This window comes from Lepisosteus platostomus, chromosome 17 (assembly GCF_059453375.1).
Source record: "Lepisosteus platostomus isolate fLepPlt1 chromosome 17, fLepPlt1.hap1, whole genome shotgun sequence".
In the NCBI taxonomy this organism is placed as follows: Eukaryota; Metazoa; Chordata; class Actinopteri; order Semionotiformes; family Lepisosteidae; genus Lepisosteus; species Lepisosteus platostomus.
This window is the reverse complement of record NC_142627.1, coordinates 21,802,712-21,820,712: the sequence shown is the minus strand read 5'-3', so window position 1 is coordinate 21,820,712 and position 18,001 is coordinate 21,802,712. Positions and strand designations below refer to the sequence as shown.

General features: G+C 48.0%; 1 protein-coding gene across 1 annotated transcript; it reads right to left on the bottom strand.

Moving 5' to 3' along the window:
* Positions 1-579: 579 nt before the first annotated feature.
* On the bottom strand, positions 580-17,542 carry nvl (nuclear VCP like). Its single transcript, XM_088609688.1, has 23 exons — positions 17,184-17,542; positions 16,682-16,752; positions 16,539-16,591; positions 15,818-15,908; positions 15,403-15,463; positions 14,925-15,158; positions 14,253-14,385; positions 13,587-13,663; positions 12,997-13,131; positions 11,878-11,979; positions 10,717-10,834; positions 10,473-10,617; positions 9,883-10,144; positions 9,101-9,319; positions 8,536-8,640; positions 8,190-8,252; positions 6,626-6,745; positions 6,171-6,270; positions 4,701-4,807; positions 4,098-4,174; positions 3,526-3,608; positions 2,995-3,074; positions 580-965 (listed from the first exon to the last, which is right to left on the bottom strand). Exons 1-23 carry the CDS (start codon positions 17,238-17,240, stop codon positions 921-923), a joined length of 2,538 nt encoding a protein of 845 aa, XP_088465814.1. The 5' UTR covers positions 17,241-17,542; the 3' UTR covers positions 580-920.
* Between the last annotated feature and the right edge of the window lie 459 nt (positions 17,543-18,001).

The window sequence follows — 18,001 nt, the reverse complement described above, 5'->3', positions numbered from 1 at the left end:
GTAAAGAAAAGCAGAAGGCTCACCTTATTTTGAAAAAGACTGCCTGAGGCCAGTGAAATTTCACTTGAATGTCAATTTTAGTTTTTTCGAGTGCTCATTTTCATAGATCCACTCTGTCATGTCATGCAAGGCAGGGACTGGTGTAGCTTTAGCTACTGCAGATGAGGGCATCTCATAAGGAAATGGGGCTGGCCTGTTAAGACTATCCTGACCAGCATGCACTATATGCAATTAAGAAATTGCTCCCTTCTCCGTCACCCCTCCTGCCTATACCTGCCTACCTTCCTCTTCAGCTAACTCCCCCATAACCTTTACAACTCTGTGCTTTTTCAAAACAATTTCGGCTGATTCCCCTCTCTTGACATGCTCGGTGACACACTCCCTGTCAAATTAACCTAGCCAGCGTCTCCTAAAGATGAGTGCTAACCACAGTACCTGGTGAACAGACATGATAGACTCCACAACAAGCCTTACTCTTCCTGAACCACACCCCGGACGCTTGACTGTTGAGGTAGCAATGTCAAGCACCATGCTGCCCAAACTGGTTGCATTTAAACTGATTAGATCATGTTAGAAAAGTCTTCTTTTCCCATTTTATTTTGGAAAAGGGTACAGGAGTATTTTCATGTACACGTTGAAAAATAGTCGGCAGTCACCCTGTGTTCATTCCGGTAGTGGCTTGGTAACCGGTGTGATAGGATCTCACCATGGCTTAGGGCTCTGCTTTGCAGTTCCACCATGTGACCACAAGTCAGTAGAATGATTTTGTGCAGATCCTGTGATGCTTTTTAATTATATTATGCTGAGGGAAACGGGAATCCCCAGCACCGCTGTTATTTCCTGGAAGTGTCGATTCCAAAGGTCTCTGCACTGGATCGGCCCTCTAGTCCTGTCCCGAGCTGATCGGACTATTGGCTCTCTCAGCGGCTTAATGACTCTTTCAGCAGCTCGTACATGCGCTGGTCCTGTGCAGAGACAAGAGGGGCACGTCAAAGGTCAGGATCATTTTTTTTTTTAAAAAGAAAATTGTTCCCAAAAAAACTAACGTGCAAAACAAGTTAACCTTGCATTTACTTGTGTGCTATGTACTATTCTACATAAATATGTAAGTACCAGTACAAAGGGTCACAGAAGTAGACCACATGCATGCTGTCAAGTGTTTCAACAATCAATAATTAACTTATGCAGAATTCAGAACAGAAAAGAGAAGTTTGATCTCTTATGTGACAAGATTATCAAAGTGAGGGGCGCTCCACTCACAGTTTAAGTCACATGGCACTAATGTAAATTAAAACTCAAAGATTCAATCAAGCCCTCAAACCCAGAAGGCTTTTAACAGAACACCACCGCTCAGAGGAAAAACCGGTTTTGAAGCTCGTGCTTCTGCTTCACAAGAGCTAGCAAGAGTATTGCAGCAGAGAATCAGAGGCAACTCAATATGGAGACAATACTGGGCAGCAAGAATGAAGAACCCTCTTCTACCTGGCTGTTGTCTGAAAGTTGAGCAGTACATCACAGGGGTGATTCCTTACTCTCAGAAACTGCAGCTCCCAAATTCAGCCCACAGCCTTTGTACTTTTAATCACACTTGAAACTGATATACCTATAAGAAGGTATTAGTTACATCGTATCCAATTGGGGGTCGTGGGGGAGATGGATCCTCTCCCGGCAAACAATGGGTGCAGGCATGATTCACCCTGAATGGGATACCAGTCCATCGCAGGGCACACACGCACTTCCAAAGCCAATTAATCCCCCAGTATCTTAAGACTGCGGGAGGTAACCGGAGCACCCAGAGGAAACCCATGCACACACGGGGAGAACATACAGACTCCATGCAGACAGTGCCCCAGGTCCAGAACTGAACCAGGGCCCAAGTGCTGGGAGGCAGGAATGCTGACCACTGGGTCACTGTCCTGCCCCACTGTGTCAAAAAAGTTCATATTGCCCGTGTCGCTGTTTTGAAACACATTCCTGACCCACGCTGTCGGGAGAAGGAAGGAAGGAGTACTGTACAGCACTTCCGAAGGGCCAATCCTTCTTACCACGGCATGTGGAATGCAAACCTTTCCAATAATCTGGGGTATGCGTTCATACCAAAACAAACATTTTCCAAAGTTTCACACTTCATAATTAGAGACAGGCAGGAACAGAAAGCAAAACTACCCAGCTAAAACAGCAAAACAATGCCAGATATTCAATGATAAGTGACAATGACAAAAAGTGTCTGAAGATAAAAGAAAGGGTGACTGGTTTTAAAAGAGTGGGTCCAGATTTGATGTTGTAGAAGAAATCCTTCAAATATGCCCTAGGCTTCCATGCACACAATAAGCTGTACCGGCCACAGGCAATTTTAAGCCCCTCCCAAGCCCTTTCCCCACTCCACTGTAGCACATGATGATCCACAGGCTGATGGAACTCTGCGGTAGCGCATGTGCTGACTGTGTCACCCAGTAGGTGGTGCTCATGCCTCACATGGGCCTTTAAATAACAGTGACTCCTTTTACAGGGCACCATTCACAGGAAGGTGAGTGGAAATCAAAACTCTAAACAGCGAAGGAAACACTCAGTGAGGAAGGAGAAATCTATTGGATAGCATGTACATACTACACTTTGTACAAGAAGGCAAAGCCAGAACATTGTCAGAACGTGTGCCTTAAGCATGCAACATTTCTTCCAACAAACGTGATGACCAGTGACAGCATCTCCAAGAGTGTATTCTGTAAAATGATTTAGGTACACTGTTCGCTGGTAAGAGACACGTACAACCAACCTCCTTCACTAAGACGCCAGTAGCAGAAAGCTGTATGTCTCCCATAGATACAAATGAGTGTGAATAATGACCGATCGTGAGAATCCAACCGATCTTCTACCTTGGACAGAAAGCTTGGTTCACAACGGCACCTCCGGAGAAAACGCCATACGTCACTGAAGACTATGAAAAGAAAAACGAGGACAGGTGTCTGCAGGTACAGATCCGCAGTCATGGCTTACCTTTTTCGATACGGATGGCTTCACCTTCTTGAGGGCGTCCTGGAAGTTCTGTCTGCTGACCCTGATGTCCACCACTGGAGCTGCAGGAGAAAGTCCATTAGGAACAGCCCTTTCAACCCGTAACCCCCTCCTTCGCCTCAGATCCTGCAAGTGCGCAGCCACCTTCAGCTCCTGTCCAAACATCATTTCACACGTCTGCGCTGAATTCTTCAGTATCTTTAGCTTTCGATGCAGTAGGGGTGCCTAAAGGGAGCATCCATTCATTTTTAACAGTGAATTTAAAGCGGTCAACATTTTTCCTGCACCAGGAAAGGTGCTTTATCAATATCAGCCAAAGGAGCTTCGAACAAGGCACCCTCTTCTCACCCCTTGTTCCCGGACGTGTAGAACAGGACGCCAAGCTGTTAAGGAACGGCGGAGGCGATTTCCCCTCCTGGGCCGACTCATTGTACTGCCAGGAAAAGAGACGGGGGCAGGAAGGAAACCCGTCGTGTGTTCGCTCTGGCGAGGCGGCGGCGGCGGCGCACTCACCAGCAGCAGAGGGGCGGGGGGGCAGGTGGACCCGCAGCGCGTTGATGGAGGCCTCCCTCACCAGCGCGGACAGATCAGCCCCCCTGCACAAACACACACACGCACACACGCAGAGTCAAGCCCGTCCGGCGAACCCCAGCACGGCCGCGGAGGATGACCAGCGGGCTACAGCGTCCTCGTCCACACGTCGGGCGAGACGCGATGAATTCGGGGAGCTTAAAGGCAGACAGGCGGAAGGGCCAGGCTGTACGTTTCTAACCATCGCCTGCTTATTCGATTAATCGGGGGGGAAAAAGATGAACTGTGACCACGTGCTCGGGAAAAACAAAACTGCTTTGTGTGGAAAGGGCTGACGTTTCACAAGACAAATGGCACTCTGTGTAAGCAGCAGCTTCGAACAATGACTGATCTATTCCTAGCTGACACACTGCTTTTTACCACGCGAGTCGTGTTTCATGCCCTTGCACTTATTGAACGGGGCTGCTTCGTGGCTTTCCATCTCGCACGAGAAGACTGGCATCCGTTTTCCGGTTTTCCCCACGCAACAGAAAATAATTTAATCCCAGACGTACGTGAAGCAATCGCAGCGCTCGTCGGAGGCGATCTCCTCTAGGCTTACATCCTCTTCAAGCAGAGGCCTCTTCCCACCCTGGCGGAAAACAAGCAGCACTGAGAACTGTGACCATACTCGCCCCTTTACATTTTAAGAAGTGTTTGGCATGTGCATGATGCCACTGTGTGCAGCTGAGCGATTTTTCTTGTCTCCCATATAAGAGATCTTTTTAACCAACTTGTTGTCAGGAGATGTCTTTGATCTCCACATACTGTCATTCCAAAAACACTCCATCTAAACGGAATGTATTCCAGTCTGAACTCTGCAATGAAGTCAGGTGGTGGCGTACATCAGGCTGATGTGGTTACAGTGCATCATGAGGCACAGAGGTCTGGTCCAATCTATACGTGCTCCAACAATTCCAAATTCTCTCTAGAAAGCGCGGCCGAGAATGCGATTGACACACATGGCACTGAAATGCATAGGAAGCGAGCCCTCTGCAGGGCAGCTCAGGAACTGCGGGTTTAGCTGCAGCAGGCGGTGTCCAGTGGCGAGTCCCAGCCAGCGCGCCTCGCCCAGCGCGCCTCGGCCTGACCCCCCAGCGCAGGCCAACGGGTCTCACCTTGGTGATCGTCTGCAGGATGGCGAGCCGGTCCGCAGCGGGCGGCAGGCCCACGTACAGCGTCTTGTCCAGGCGACCTGGCCGAAGGACCGCGGGGTCAATGATATCTGTCACAGCAAAGCAAAAAAAAAACGAGTTATTTCTGGGACACCATAACCCGAGTAGTGCATTGACTTCGTCCGAGATATTCTGTCACGCATGAATTATGGAAATGACCATTCATCAGTTCTTGCCATGTTACAATGGTGGGGGCAGGCATCTGACGCGTCTTCTTTTTCAGCTTCTAGCGTAATTAAATTCAAAGCTAGCAGCCACAAACAGGCAATTCCGTCAGTAGGGCTCATCATTGTAACCAACGAAACTGACGAAGAAATAATGGCTGTGTGAAGAGTATATGAATCATGGCAACAATATGAAGTGAATTATGAATTACTTGATGGGTAAGTATGAACCCTGTGATTAACAATGTATATATATATAGGTATGCATATAACTGACATATTTAAAACGTCTGTTCTCTTAGACATCAACATATTTTAGATTACATGCATTGCCAAATAAAAATGCACTGTTTTCATCTTCCGTTTGTGAATGCGCCAATATTTTCAGAAAACAAATGTCTTCATTAACACTTATTAGGTGTTTACCCTGAAGTCAAGCAGTGTGGAAGCAGATTTTTATTACAAGAGAGTTAAAACTTGCTTTAAGAGTTCTTTGATAATGTATCTTTTGCTTATTCTGCACAGTGGGTTGTGCTCAATTTGTTGATAAGGGTGTTCTAATCAAGCGTGTGGCTGAAGTCATCCCTAAATGAGGGTTCAAAGTCCAGAAGTCAACCACCGCAATAAAACTAGGCATCTTTTAGATTAATCAAATATAATCACAAGATCTTACAAAACTGGACTCCAAAGTATCTTATAAAAAGGAGGAACGAGCAGCTGACAAGATGACAAAACCCAGCTCGCACACCCCTTTTCCACTGGCGCACCGCAGGTATGAGCGCTAGGAATGGTAGCGGTCCAAATGGCTTCCACGGGCCGGTTCAGATACCAGCCAGAACCAGCCTGTGAAACTGCAGCCTCCCATTTGGTACCATTGGAAGTGGGCCAGGGCAGGAGGTTAACAGCTGCTGTCCTTGCACTTCTTCAGTCCAGTAGAGCAGGGAGAACATAAAATCAGCCCTGGTCTGCTGAAGAAGTGCATTCAAGAAGAGCTGGGACCTGCGATCTGAATTGGAAAAGCTTATGCTCACATCTGTCAGGGAATTAACTAAATTGCTTTGGAAAAAAAAAAGTGTATTCGTGTGCTATCAGCAGGTCACTACAAGATGGTTTTCTTCCCCGCCGCACGGCCTGTACCCCGGCTCAGGATGAGGCGTGGACAAACACCCGAGCCGGAGGTGCAAGGTCCACATCTGCTCGGCTCGGGCGCGCCCGTGGAAAGGCGGTTTTGCAGTGTCCGGTTGCTCACCTGGCCTGTTGGTGGCAGCCATGATGAAGACCTGCTTGCGTGCCTCCAAACCGTCCATCTCCGTGAGCAGCTGGTTGACAACGCGCACGCTGGCGCCGGACTGACAGCAGCACCAGGGGCACGGTGAGGAAGAGCACAGGAACACAGGAAGAGGCAGGGGGAGGCCGTGAGGCCCATCAGTCTTGCACATTAACAGTTTGACACAAAAAAACACACCCTTTTCGTACCCGACAGAAACAAACCTCTATTCATGATACAGCTGGTAACTTTTTTTTTTACATTCCCTTAATCCTATGTAGCCCCACTAAAGCCACCAGCTTCTAAATCCTAAGAAATGACTGGAATGCCATCTAAATACCCCCGGCGTTCCCATCACCCTCTTGCCGGAGCCCTGTCCTGCGCTTGCCAGTGACCAGACTTTCAGAAAAGCACAAGCCCCCGTGTGGGGGACTGACCTCGTGGTCGGAGCGGCGCGGACAAAGGGCGTCTATTTCGTCAAAGAAGATGACGCAGGGGGCGGAGTTCCTCCCTCTCTGGAACACCTGGCGGACGGCACGCTCGCTCTCGCCCACGTACTGGAGGGACAGACGCACACAGCGAGACGCACAGAAGGAGGGTGAGAACGGGCTCCGAGACAGTCATGCCACTAAACAGGGCTGATGTCAGCATGCAGCCGCCCTGCTGTCTAGAAAATGTTATCTTTTACAACATGTTGGAAACGCTTCCTGTAAGCATCACATTTTTATTACCCAGTTGGCTCTTTTGCTCAATAGCTGAGTAAACCGTTTACCTATTGTCCCTCTTAATAAAAGTGAAGTGCCAAGAGGCCTCCTTTCTTCCCCTCAGACCAGCAGCACTTTATTCTGTATCCAGGGTGGAGCAGAGAGTCCCGCAGAGATGCACAAGGGAAGCTCATGGAGGGGCAGAAGCACAGAGCCCCCAGAGCCCCTGTGATCCCTGTAAGAGCCACCCTGCTCGCTCCCCATCTGGGAAACAGCGTCAGCTTTTCAGAACACATCAACGTCTCGCACTTAACTGAGCTATTTATCTGCTCTAGCTAACAGGAAGGTCTCTGCGTGTTGTGCTTTTTAAAATTCATAGCTAACGTTTTAAAAAATATTATCAAGTCTATTGGAGTGACCTTTAACTTACACAAAGAACTTAAATTATGAACATTTCTTTTGATCAACTATGTGTATTAAGGTTAACAACTGTAATACTGTATGGTACATTATTCACAGTTGGGACTGAAGGCCGATGCCAAAACAACACATCCCACTGCATTAAATACCAAGTAAAAGTATTTCATCAGCCTCTCCTAAGTATGCTACACTGAACCCAAACTGATCCTGGACTTTCAAAAACTACATTTTCCAGGTTCAATTAATGTCTCACACCTTAGACAGAATGCACATCCTGATAGAAATGGTGTAATTTTGTTATTCTGTTTGGGATCTCTCTCCTGGGGCTTTGTCAGTCTGATTTTTTCCGTCTATGATGGGCCACAGTTGGCCCTGGTGCTATGCAAAACCGAAGGAAACAGAAAGGAAAAACTATCTCTGGGAGCTGTATCACACCAACCCCCTCTAGGATGTAAGAAGTATAAGAGTTAAGTAAAAATACTTTCCCCAGCGTTCAATTCCTTTTTTATTTTTGTCTTAACTACCCAAGACAATCCCACATTTTTTTATTTCCAATTTTAAAAACTCTTAAACTACATGATCATTTGATTTGATTAAGGACAAATCTGCATGTTTGTGTTGCAGTGCCAGCAGCTCACTGACACCACAAAGATCACGTGAATCCTGATCAAGAGACAGTTTTGGGGTACTGGTCAACAGCTGGCACTCACTTGCAGAAGCTTAAAACAATGTCTTTCTGTTCTAGTAATCTTGTAGGTAAAAAAAAACACCGCATTTAATCTACAGGGATACAGGCCCACATTTTTTTTTAGAAGTTTAAACTCTAGAGGAAATAGAGAGGACATGCATTTCTGTTATGACTGTGTAACATACTCACCATGTTTAACAATTCAGGGCCCTTGACAGAAATGAAGTTCAGACCAGACTCATTGGCAACTGCCTGGCAAGCAAAATATAGACACGATTGATCACAGGGCAAAGCCAAGTTTCAAGTCTGACTCAGTCAACTGTCTATAATAAGAGCGGGTGACATTTACAAAACATGAACAGGACTCTTTCATGTCTGATTACTTGTATGTTTCCATTTTAATGAAGCAAGAAGTGTAGAGATGTAAAGGAGTCCTTCGGAACGTGTTGTATAATTGACAACAACAGGAAGCGCTGTGTCTGTCGGACCCGGTTCAAGCGGCAGCAGGCGTGGAGTCAGATGTGAAAGGAGTTACCTTGGCCAGCAGGGTCTTGCCACAGCCCGGCGGTCCGGCCAGCAGGACGCCCGCGGGGGCACTGAGGCCCAGGGCTCTGAACTGCTCCGGGTTGCGCACTGGGGCCTGCAGGACAGCACACAGCATGATTTAAGGTTATGCAGGTGTATCACAGGCAGTGTGGTTGCTGACACAACAGCCTCACAGCTCAAAAAGGGTCCTGGGTTTATTCCCAACTTGTCTGGGAGCAGATTTTTCTCCCTGTGATCATGAGAGTTCCCGTTTCCCATCTCCCTGTGGCGTGCCAGTTAGGTCTGATCTTCTGCTCTGAAGTGTTCAATCAAGAGTGTTTTTTAAAAGAGAATTAATACTCTGGGTATTTGTTCCCAGGGCGAACAGCACTGGCTATGCAACTACAGAGAAACAGAATCAAGTAAGCTCAGCGAGACAGGCTCCCTCACGATCCCCCTGATGTCGTCCTACATCCACAGAGCGCAGTGCATCCGAGTCGGCGACCTGAGGTCCTGAGCACAGCCTACTCCCGGTGGGCTCAGTGAAGAACCACAAGCAGGATCACGAGCTTTACCAGGATGGCCATGGTGAGCTCCTCGCGCACGTCCTGCAGCGCTCCGATATCGGCCCAGGTGACGTCGGGCACGGTCGCGAAGCCCTCTCTCTTGGCGGAGGGCTGCACGGAGGACAGCGAGGCCCTGAAGTCGTCCATCTCGATCGTCAGCTGGCCCAGCTGCTCCTCGCTCAGCACACTGTCACTCTTCAGCAGAGCCAGGAGCCGGCACAGCTCTGCCTGGTGACGCATCACAGAGAGGAGGGGGGCAGGGCAAGGGAGACGGAGTGTGAGAACCACATGTCGCCCCGCTCTGCTGCTGCAGCTACTACTTTCAAGCCTCACAGGAAAATAAATGCACACAGATGTTACCCCCCCAAAATAAAGATCTAAACATATACATTGGCAAAAACACTAATAACCAGATCACTATGGAAGCTTCAACTTTATCAGTCCTGGAAGATGTGGGACCCCCCAGTCTTGGATGTGCTAAAATCCTAATCTATTGGAACGATGTATGCCTTTGTTAGCTTTGAAAGGTATAGATGATACAGCACCACCATTCATGTATACTGCACAGTTCTCAAATGAAGGCTTTGAGTTTTGTAAACACAATTTAGTTAAGGATCTATCAAGAAGGTGATCATACCCTTGGAAAAGTCTAGTATCCCAACTATACACCAGAGTGTCCTGATCACAGGTGTCCTTCCCTTATCACTCTCCATACCCATCTTGAGGGTGATCTATCATGGTGAGCTGGACACAGGAGTCTCTTCTGACTGTAACCGGGAGGGTACGCTCACCTCTGCTGACATGTCCTTGTGCTGAGGCTGCACGCTTGCCCCCTCGGTACAGCTGCCGTCTGCCTGCCCCTGTCCCTCTGCCTCCTGTGTCGGCTTGTCCCCGTCCTGCATCTCAATCAGGATCCGGTTGATGGCGGTCATAGCTGCCTCCCTGCACAGGGCCATCAGGTCTGCGCCCACGTAGCCCGGGGTGAGGTGAGCCAGGGCCTGCAGGTCAAAGGCCTCTGGGAGCCTGAGCTTCCGGCACAGAGTCTGCAGAATCCTGGAGACGGGCAGAGCCACAGAACAGCGCGATGAACACGGCAGTGACAGCGGAAGGGGAACGAGAGAATAAAATAAAGAAATACAACAGAGAAAAAAAAATAAGAAGGAAAGGATCAGAGGAACACACTTGAAAAAGACAGAAGCCAGAAATAAGCAGCATGGCAAAAACAGACAAGAAAAACAAAAAACACAGAGTGGGAAAAGAAAAGAAGGCAAAGAAAATTTAAAGAAACGGATAAAGTTAAAAGGTGGGGCCAATGCAAAACAGGAAGAGGGGAACAAGATAAAAAAGAAAGCCCGCCTTGGGCACAGCGTCCTGCCGTCACCTGAGCCTGGCTCCCTCGTCTGGGATTCCCAGGCAGATCTCCTTGTCGAAGCGCCCCGCTCGGCGCAGGGCAGGGTCCAGGGAGTCGGGGCGGTTCGTGGCGCCGATGACCAGGACCTGCGCCGGGACTGACAGGCTCCCGAGATCTGTCGGGGGTGGGAGTTAAAGGCCGAGGGGCTCAGTGAGGGGTGACGCGCTCGAGTCGGAAGGTCAGGGCACGGCGGCTCAGCGGCTCAGGATCCTACCATCCATGCAGGTGAGCAGCTGGGCCACAATCCTCCGCTCCATGTCCTTGGACGCCACCTCTCTCTTTGGGGTGATGGCGTCGATCTCGTCGATGAACAGGATACAGGGCGCGCTGCTCTGAAAGAGCAATCACGAGACAGGCACTGTCCCTCAGGTTGCTTAACAATACACAAACACGGTGAAGAACCGAATCCGAAGGAAGAAACAGAGCGGAAACACTGAATGACCCGAAGGCTAAAGAAAGCACTCGTTTCAAAAAGAGCTGAAAATACAATACAATACAATTCAATACAATGAATTATAATAACAACTCTTAAGGATTAGGTAACTATCTCTATTTTTTTATAGGTTGTAGGTAGATTAATCTATAGTAAGATACACGCCTCAAATGTATGTTTAGAATGTATCTCAAGTTAATTACTTTAATCCTTATGGATTTTAATTACCCCAAGTCATTTTGCTATAAAGTTACATTTAACCTAGACTTATAAGGGGACCCTTTGTGCTATCTTTGGCTACGAGTGAAACACACTCAGTCTCACTTACTGTATGGTCCCAAACTCAACTCTATACCATTAAGTCTTAGGGGAAAGGCTTCCCACTGATTTGCATGTGCTGATTTTACACCCTAACAGTCCCGAACCCTTAACATTTACAATGCTTTATGAGGAAAAATACCCCTTTATACATTGTGACTGTCTGGTTCCTAACCCTGACATACAGTCTGTACCCAGCTGACCTGGAAGAGCAGTTACGAGGCCTGTGAGTCCATTCAGGAGAGAAAAAGGAAGTGCAGACTTCTCTGACCATTCCAATTGCCCACACGCCACTCGTCTTTTACTGTGGCGCAGTCAAGACGACCCGTGATCGGAGGTTCGGTGCCAATTGGACAAGAGACGCCAAGAGGTTGCCTGCGGAACCCTGGCCAACTAATTCCACCCCAACCTCAGAGCCCAGCTCGAACCCGGGATCACAGAGCTCAACCCGCGCTCGGAAGATGTCTGTATTGGTAACACTGCTGCCATCAACATTGTCTTGAAAATCTTCTGAGAAAGGTACCCCAGGGCCCCCAAAATAAAGCAAGAGCCCCCCTTGCCCACGCCCAGCCACCCGCCCTTTCGCCCCGCCCTCGTGAAGCTTGGCACTGGGAGGACGCTCACCACAGCCTGGTCGAAGAGGTCCCGCAGTTTCTGCTCCGACTCCCCCGACACGCCCGACACCAGCTCTGGGGCAGACACCTTCAGCAGGGGCAGCTCCAGCTCCTGGAGAGCACAGCACAGTCATCTCCATCCCCTGAGCAAAAACAAGCTGGACCCGGAGCCCGAGTCCTGTGCCGAATGGGAGGCTCCTGCTGGTGGCCCTGGAGCAACGCTGTCTTTGGGTTTTTTCTTCAGTCGAATTCTTAATCAGATTCCAGTTTTCTGTGCTGGGGGTGTTTCTTAATTGCTTTCAGGATTTAAAAGGTCGGAACAGATTTGTCATTTCTGAGGTTCGGATCTGCCCTCATTAGGACGTTTTGGCTGAAATGTAACCAACCAAAAAAAGATTATTTTAGGAATTTCCCACCCTAGTTTGTTCATCAATTCCTTGATCCTGTTTAGCCATTAACAACAAGCAAATAGAGGAGAGGCTGCCTGTAGTTGTTGGAAACAGTACCTCGTATTGTTTTTTTGACACTCAGGTGTAAACTGAGAAAATAAAAGCCTAAACAAGCAAGGGGCTCAATTTAGTCCTCAATCGGCACTAGAGATTTTCTAGCTCAGCTGGAATGAAAAGCAGCAGACACTCTGTTCCTGCAGGATGGGGCTGGGAACCGCTGTAGTAGACAGCAAGCATATCGTTACCAGTGCACTTAGCGTGACACTCCCTTCTGAGCCTCTCGGGCCTGGTAACTGCTGTGTGGAGTCGGACCCTTACTGCTGTGCACCACATCGCACAGGAGAGGGAGCTGGCACACTGCGCAACCCCTGGACCGAAAGGGCTCGCTGTGGTCCTCGCAGGACCAGCCATGGAAGAAGCCCACACGCGTCCTGCCGGTCACAGAGCGCAGTGAGCTGAGGCCCTGAGCACAGCCTACTCCCGGTGGGCTCAGTGAAGAACCAGACCCCAGGATCACGAGCTCTACCCGGATGGCCATGGTGAGCTCCTCGCGCACGTCCTGCAGCGCTGCGACATCGGCCCAGGGGACCGGTCAGGGCTAGCGCCTGCCCGCCGGGCGAGGGCGCCCGGGGGAGTAAGGAGCCAGCAGCGGGCCCGGGCCGCGTGCGGCAGGCGCTCACCCCAGCGATGGCCTGCGCCAGCAGGGTCTTCCCGCAGCCCGGCGGCCCGTGGAGGAGGAAGCCCCGGGGGGGCACCACGCCCAGCTGCTGGTACACCTCGGGGTGACGCATGTGGATCAGCATCTTGCACACCTCCTGCAACACAGCGGGACCGCAGTCAAGACCCAGCCTTCCGGATTTCACACATCAAAATAAAGTTTTTTATTATTATTATTATTATCAGTGGTAGTGGACAGGTAGTGGTTGTATCACACGCGTCGCACACGGGGAAGGAGAGCTCGGACCGGAATGCTTTTGTCACTACTGTTACTTCTGGCATGACATTTGTCATGCAAGCAAGACGGGCAGCAAGGTCCTCCTCTCATTTGTCATCCTTTATGTTGTTTTGGGACACAAACAGAACCAATCAGGGAAATGTAAGGAGAGGCATTAAAAGCATAACTAATGGCACAGCTTTTGACATCTATCCAGGAGGCAAAACAAACAGCAACAGAATTAGTACGAAGCTTTTAACCTCCTCTCAGCTCAAAACTGATGACTCACTGACCTGCAGATGAAAGACCTTTTCACCAGCTCGTCTATAAGCTCACCTTTAACATTTCTTCATTGCCTCCTACATCTTCAAATTTCACAGTGGAGAACTGGAGGTCTGGGGATTTACTCTTGACTAAAAAAACAGAAATGATCGGGGTCAAAGGGAATGCATTCCTTCTTATTTTAATCATTTATAAATGTCATGTTTCTAAATCAAAAATAAACTATTGAGATCTCTATTTAGAAGCATACACGAGAGTTTTTTAATTCCTTCCAGGACAGGCTGTGATGATGTGATGATCGGTTTAATGTAGTACAGCCTTCTCCGTTTACAGCACAGGACATGGTGCAGCCTTTACCTTAATTATTGAAGACGGAAGGTATTGCATGTTATCTCAGAGCACAGCCAGAAATGAAGAATCTGCTGTAATGGATTCATGCAGATGGATCTGCAGGGGTTCATTTTACTACCCTTTTAAAAAGAATGGACTCCGTTGAAGCAAGGAGGCATTAAGAAATTAACTGCCACAACAGCATCACAAATCTGTGGCCCTCTTTTAGGCAGTTAAGAAATTAACAATACGACAGTCACCAAACTATAATAACAGCATTACTGCAACACATTTAATTAACTTACAAATAACTCACATACTACAAAAAAAAACAAGAAAACAGTGACAGGTCTATTAATTCCTGGGCACTGATGAACCGCTGTCTTTTACCTTTCTTGCCCATTATGCTGGACTCAATCTCTCCATCTGTTCCCTGGGGTTCCCCCTCTTTTCTTCGCTTTTCTTTCTTCAGGGAGGCTTTCCTCCGTTTCTTTCCCGACTCCAGGACAGAGACATCCGGGGGCTTTTGCGTTAGACAGAGAAGGTAAACCCATACACATACAGAAACACGCATTCGTTCGAGCGGACAAAAAAAAAAAACTGCTGGAGCTACTATCAGCCTGCTTACTGGGGTTATAAAACACCCTGCTGCACATAGCATCAGATGCTGTTGCACAAGCCTGGACCCAACAAGGGACTTCATCAACATCCTTGTATATTACTCAGGTGAGTCTCAGGGCTGCAGGCTTGTCTGGCTCTATGTACAGATGTACTGGCACTGGCATTGGGGGTCTCACCTCTTGTAGAGACCCGAAGTCTCATAGATGCTGGTCGAAGAAGAGATTCTGTCCTACAGTGAGGAGAGCTGAAGCACGAATCTAATTCCTCTCACTTGCACCAATGACGTAGGCAAGGCTAGGGTTTGTCTCCCTCACTCTCAGGTGTCACCCCCCCCAACACACAAACACAGTTTGTGGAACCCATCCCGGTCCGTGTGGAAGAGCGAGGGTCTGCGCCCCGAAAGGCCGATGCTGTTCCACAGGCCTCACTGAGCAGCCTTACCCCCGGGGTGCTGGTCTCCTGGACGTCTTCACACAGGTCGATCAGAACGCTCTCGCTGGGGGCCGTGTCGATGAACCAGCCACCGCGGGACACCCTGGTGCCGAGGGGGGTGCTGTCCAGGGCGGGCGCAGGAGCAGGGCTGTCTCCCGCCAGCTCCCTGGACACCGGAGTGCCATGCTCTGGAGTGCCCTTCCGGTACAGAGACAGCAGAGAGCTGTTCATGTGGTTGGCGGGCTGTAGGGACAACAGCGAAAACAACCCTCAGAGCTGCAAGAGCTGGCCAACATCACTCACACCTCTACAAAGTCCACACTTCATGAAGGAAGTAATATTATCATAAGAAAGAAGTACTCCTTCGCAGCTCATTACCGAAAAAGAACAACAATGCATTAATCAGATGTAACAAGTTCTTCATGGAACTGGCAAACAGGTGATTAAACAACCAGCAAAAAACATCAACAGATTCTAATTAAAGTACCGGGTGTTCAAGCTGATCATCTTCAGTATCAGTTGTGTCATCCGTGAAGCTCTTGTCCTCCCTGTTGGAGAATAAAATCAGCCTTTAAACACGGCCCTGAAGCACAATCAGAAATCTCTTAACAAATTGGATTGAATACTGCTTAATGCAGGCGATTTTGATAAGAACACTTTCAGAGGAGAAATGCAGTAATGTCTACAGCAGGAAGCTTTCAAAATTGATTCATTTAATTTGGAAAGCTCCTTTCAAGCCAGTTATTTCAAAGTGATGAAAAATGTCCTTAACAAATGAACTACACAAATCAGATCACTACCCAATCTTAAAATTCATAGGAAAGTCTTGGCATCATTATCAACAGAAGCCTACATTTGAACTTGAAAGTAGTTAATCAATGGATGAAAAGATGACATCATACCCATCGGCTTGCTGGCTGTGCCTGGCTCTCTTTGCCAGATGCTCGTTCTCTAGGGCTGTGATGTCTGTCTCATTACATATTGCAGCATACACTACAAAGACACGGAATCCCATTGTAGTTAATACAGATACGGAAACGTTAGCCTCAAGCTTGTGAAGGGCTGACCTCTGCTGCTCTGACGAAGAAATCACATCCCAATATCAATCCCAAAACAGAAAAAGATTTTAGAAGAGCAACTCTAGCCCTGGAGATTTTCACTTTTTAATTTAAAAAAATGGTCATGATTGAGTGAAAGTATTGATTTGTAACCCCTTTTCTGAATTCAGGACTTCGTCGCGCTGTCTCCTTCATACGTGTCATTTATAGGATATACAGTGAGTACAACTCTTGTTTCAGCTAGATTTTAAAATGTTCTCCTACAGCTTCCCAAACCACTTTTCCAAGGCCGTGATGCGCAGACGCGGGTGAAAGTGACCGTGTCAAACCCTCGGCGCTGCGTGGGACTGGCTCAAGTCACTGAAGTCAATGATTCAGAGCAGAGCCCACACGCAGCGCCCACCACAGGTCTCACGCCAATTCCCAATCACGATACAAACTCTGGACAGATTCGGCAGGACGACTCCTTTCACTAAGGTGAGTGAAGCGCTGCTTCAGTTTTGTCAATCGTGCTGCAAGCAAGCGCAGGCAGGAAGAGGCGCACACGCCGACAACCGGGACTCACCCTTCTCAATCTGGATCCGGAACGCGTTTCTTTTCCGCCGCCCATACTCTGTGCTAGAAAAGACGCAGAAAGAAGAAAGACGTGACCCCGCGGCTCGGATGGCAGGAGCAGCCGACGGCGCAGAAGGAGAGCGGCGGTCTCACCTGTACATCCTCTGCAGCTCCGCCGCCGCGGCCGCCAGGTCAACATAGGGACTCCCGCGACTGCTCAAGTACTGACGGGCGGACAGGGGTGACAGAGCGTGGCGTTAGAAACGGACATTTACACTTACTGTTCTATTCAACAGCCATATTACACAGCATGTGAACTATCCTGTGACATTAGAACAGAAATATACTGACAGTAAACACGGCACGTATTCGAAGCACTTCCTTCTGCTGTAGTTCTTATAGTTTGGGATTAAATAGAATGTATCGTTATTTCTGTACAGTACGTGTGATTTTGCGTAGCTTCTTTTTTTTTTTTCGGATGAACGGTCAAGGTGAGAAAAACTACTCTGCTCATGCTCGTCAAACGAATCGCATTTTCACATGCTAATCAACATCCAGCCTCCAGCATGATCAGTTCCCAAAACCTGAAATCGCGTTTGCCTACACGAAGCTGGCCCTAAAATTGATTTAACTTTTTTTTTCTGCCGTATCGTACCTCCTTCACTCTCTGTTTGAGTTTGTTATCAACAAAATACCCCCCTCTGTTCTTCATTTTCCTCTCACGCCTTGCTCGGAGCACCGAGGAAACCCCTCTTTCACAAATTCTGATCCCGCAAGAGCTGTTTTCTCGGCTTCGGTGCTTCTGACAGCTATTTCGTCACGTTTTCGTAGCTTCCTTACGTCCCATTACTGCAGGAAAATGGAAAATACGGCTTCCAACCCTTCGTGCCTACACCATAAACACCCCTAAAACAGTTGTTAAACTGCACGGTTGATCTTTAAAAAGGCCGGTCGCTTCAGCTACAGAGCAGCTCGCTTTCCTCGTGGAACTCGGCAATCTGTTGACCGCTGTCCAAAACGATGCCTATTAGAAAATGTACGAATGGCAAATAAAGTTAAGTCAGTGTCTTTTAAATAATCACATTTATATAATTTATATTTAATTTTCAATTTCTTACAGAGTTAGCTGAAATCTAATCTTTGTTTGGAAGATTTCTTAATATATTTCTATCCGGCATCCAGACAGAGAACCCTAACCACTAGGACCCAGTCTACTCGTTTGTGATTGGTCTACATTAATACGTCATTTCGAGCGAGGCGGGTGTTTGGTGTAATCTATTTTTTTTAAAGTAATAGAACAACGCAGAAAATTGAGGCATCTATTGAAGAAATAACACAACTGTTACAAAAAAAAAGATTGTACACGTAGTAATCCTACGTGTTTATGTAGTATTTTTGTTCATTGAAAATTAAATAGGTATATTTTAAAAACGGTACATAAACATAAAATAACTCCCCTTTAACATTTTGACA

Excerpts from the sequence above, each read along its gene's own strand:
- nvl (XM_088609688.1), bottom strand. The coding sequence starts at position 17,240 with ATGAAGAACAGAGGGGGGTATTTTGTTGATAACAAACTCAAACAGAGA. Across the intron at positions 6,271-6,625 it reads CGCGCCGCTCCGACCACGAG|TCCGGCGCCAGCGTGCGCGT; the intron begins GTCAGTCCCCCA and ends TGCTGCTGTCAG. Across the intron at positions 3,609-4,097 it reads GAGCGCTGCGATTGCTTCAC|GGGGGCTGATCTGTCCGCGC; the intron begins GTACGTCTGGGA and ends GTGTTTGTGCAG.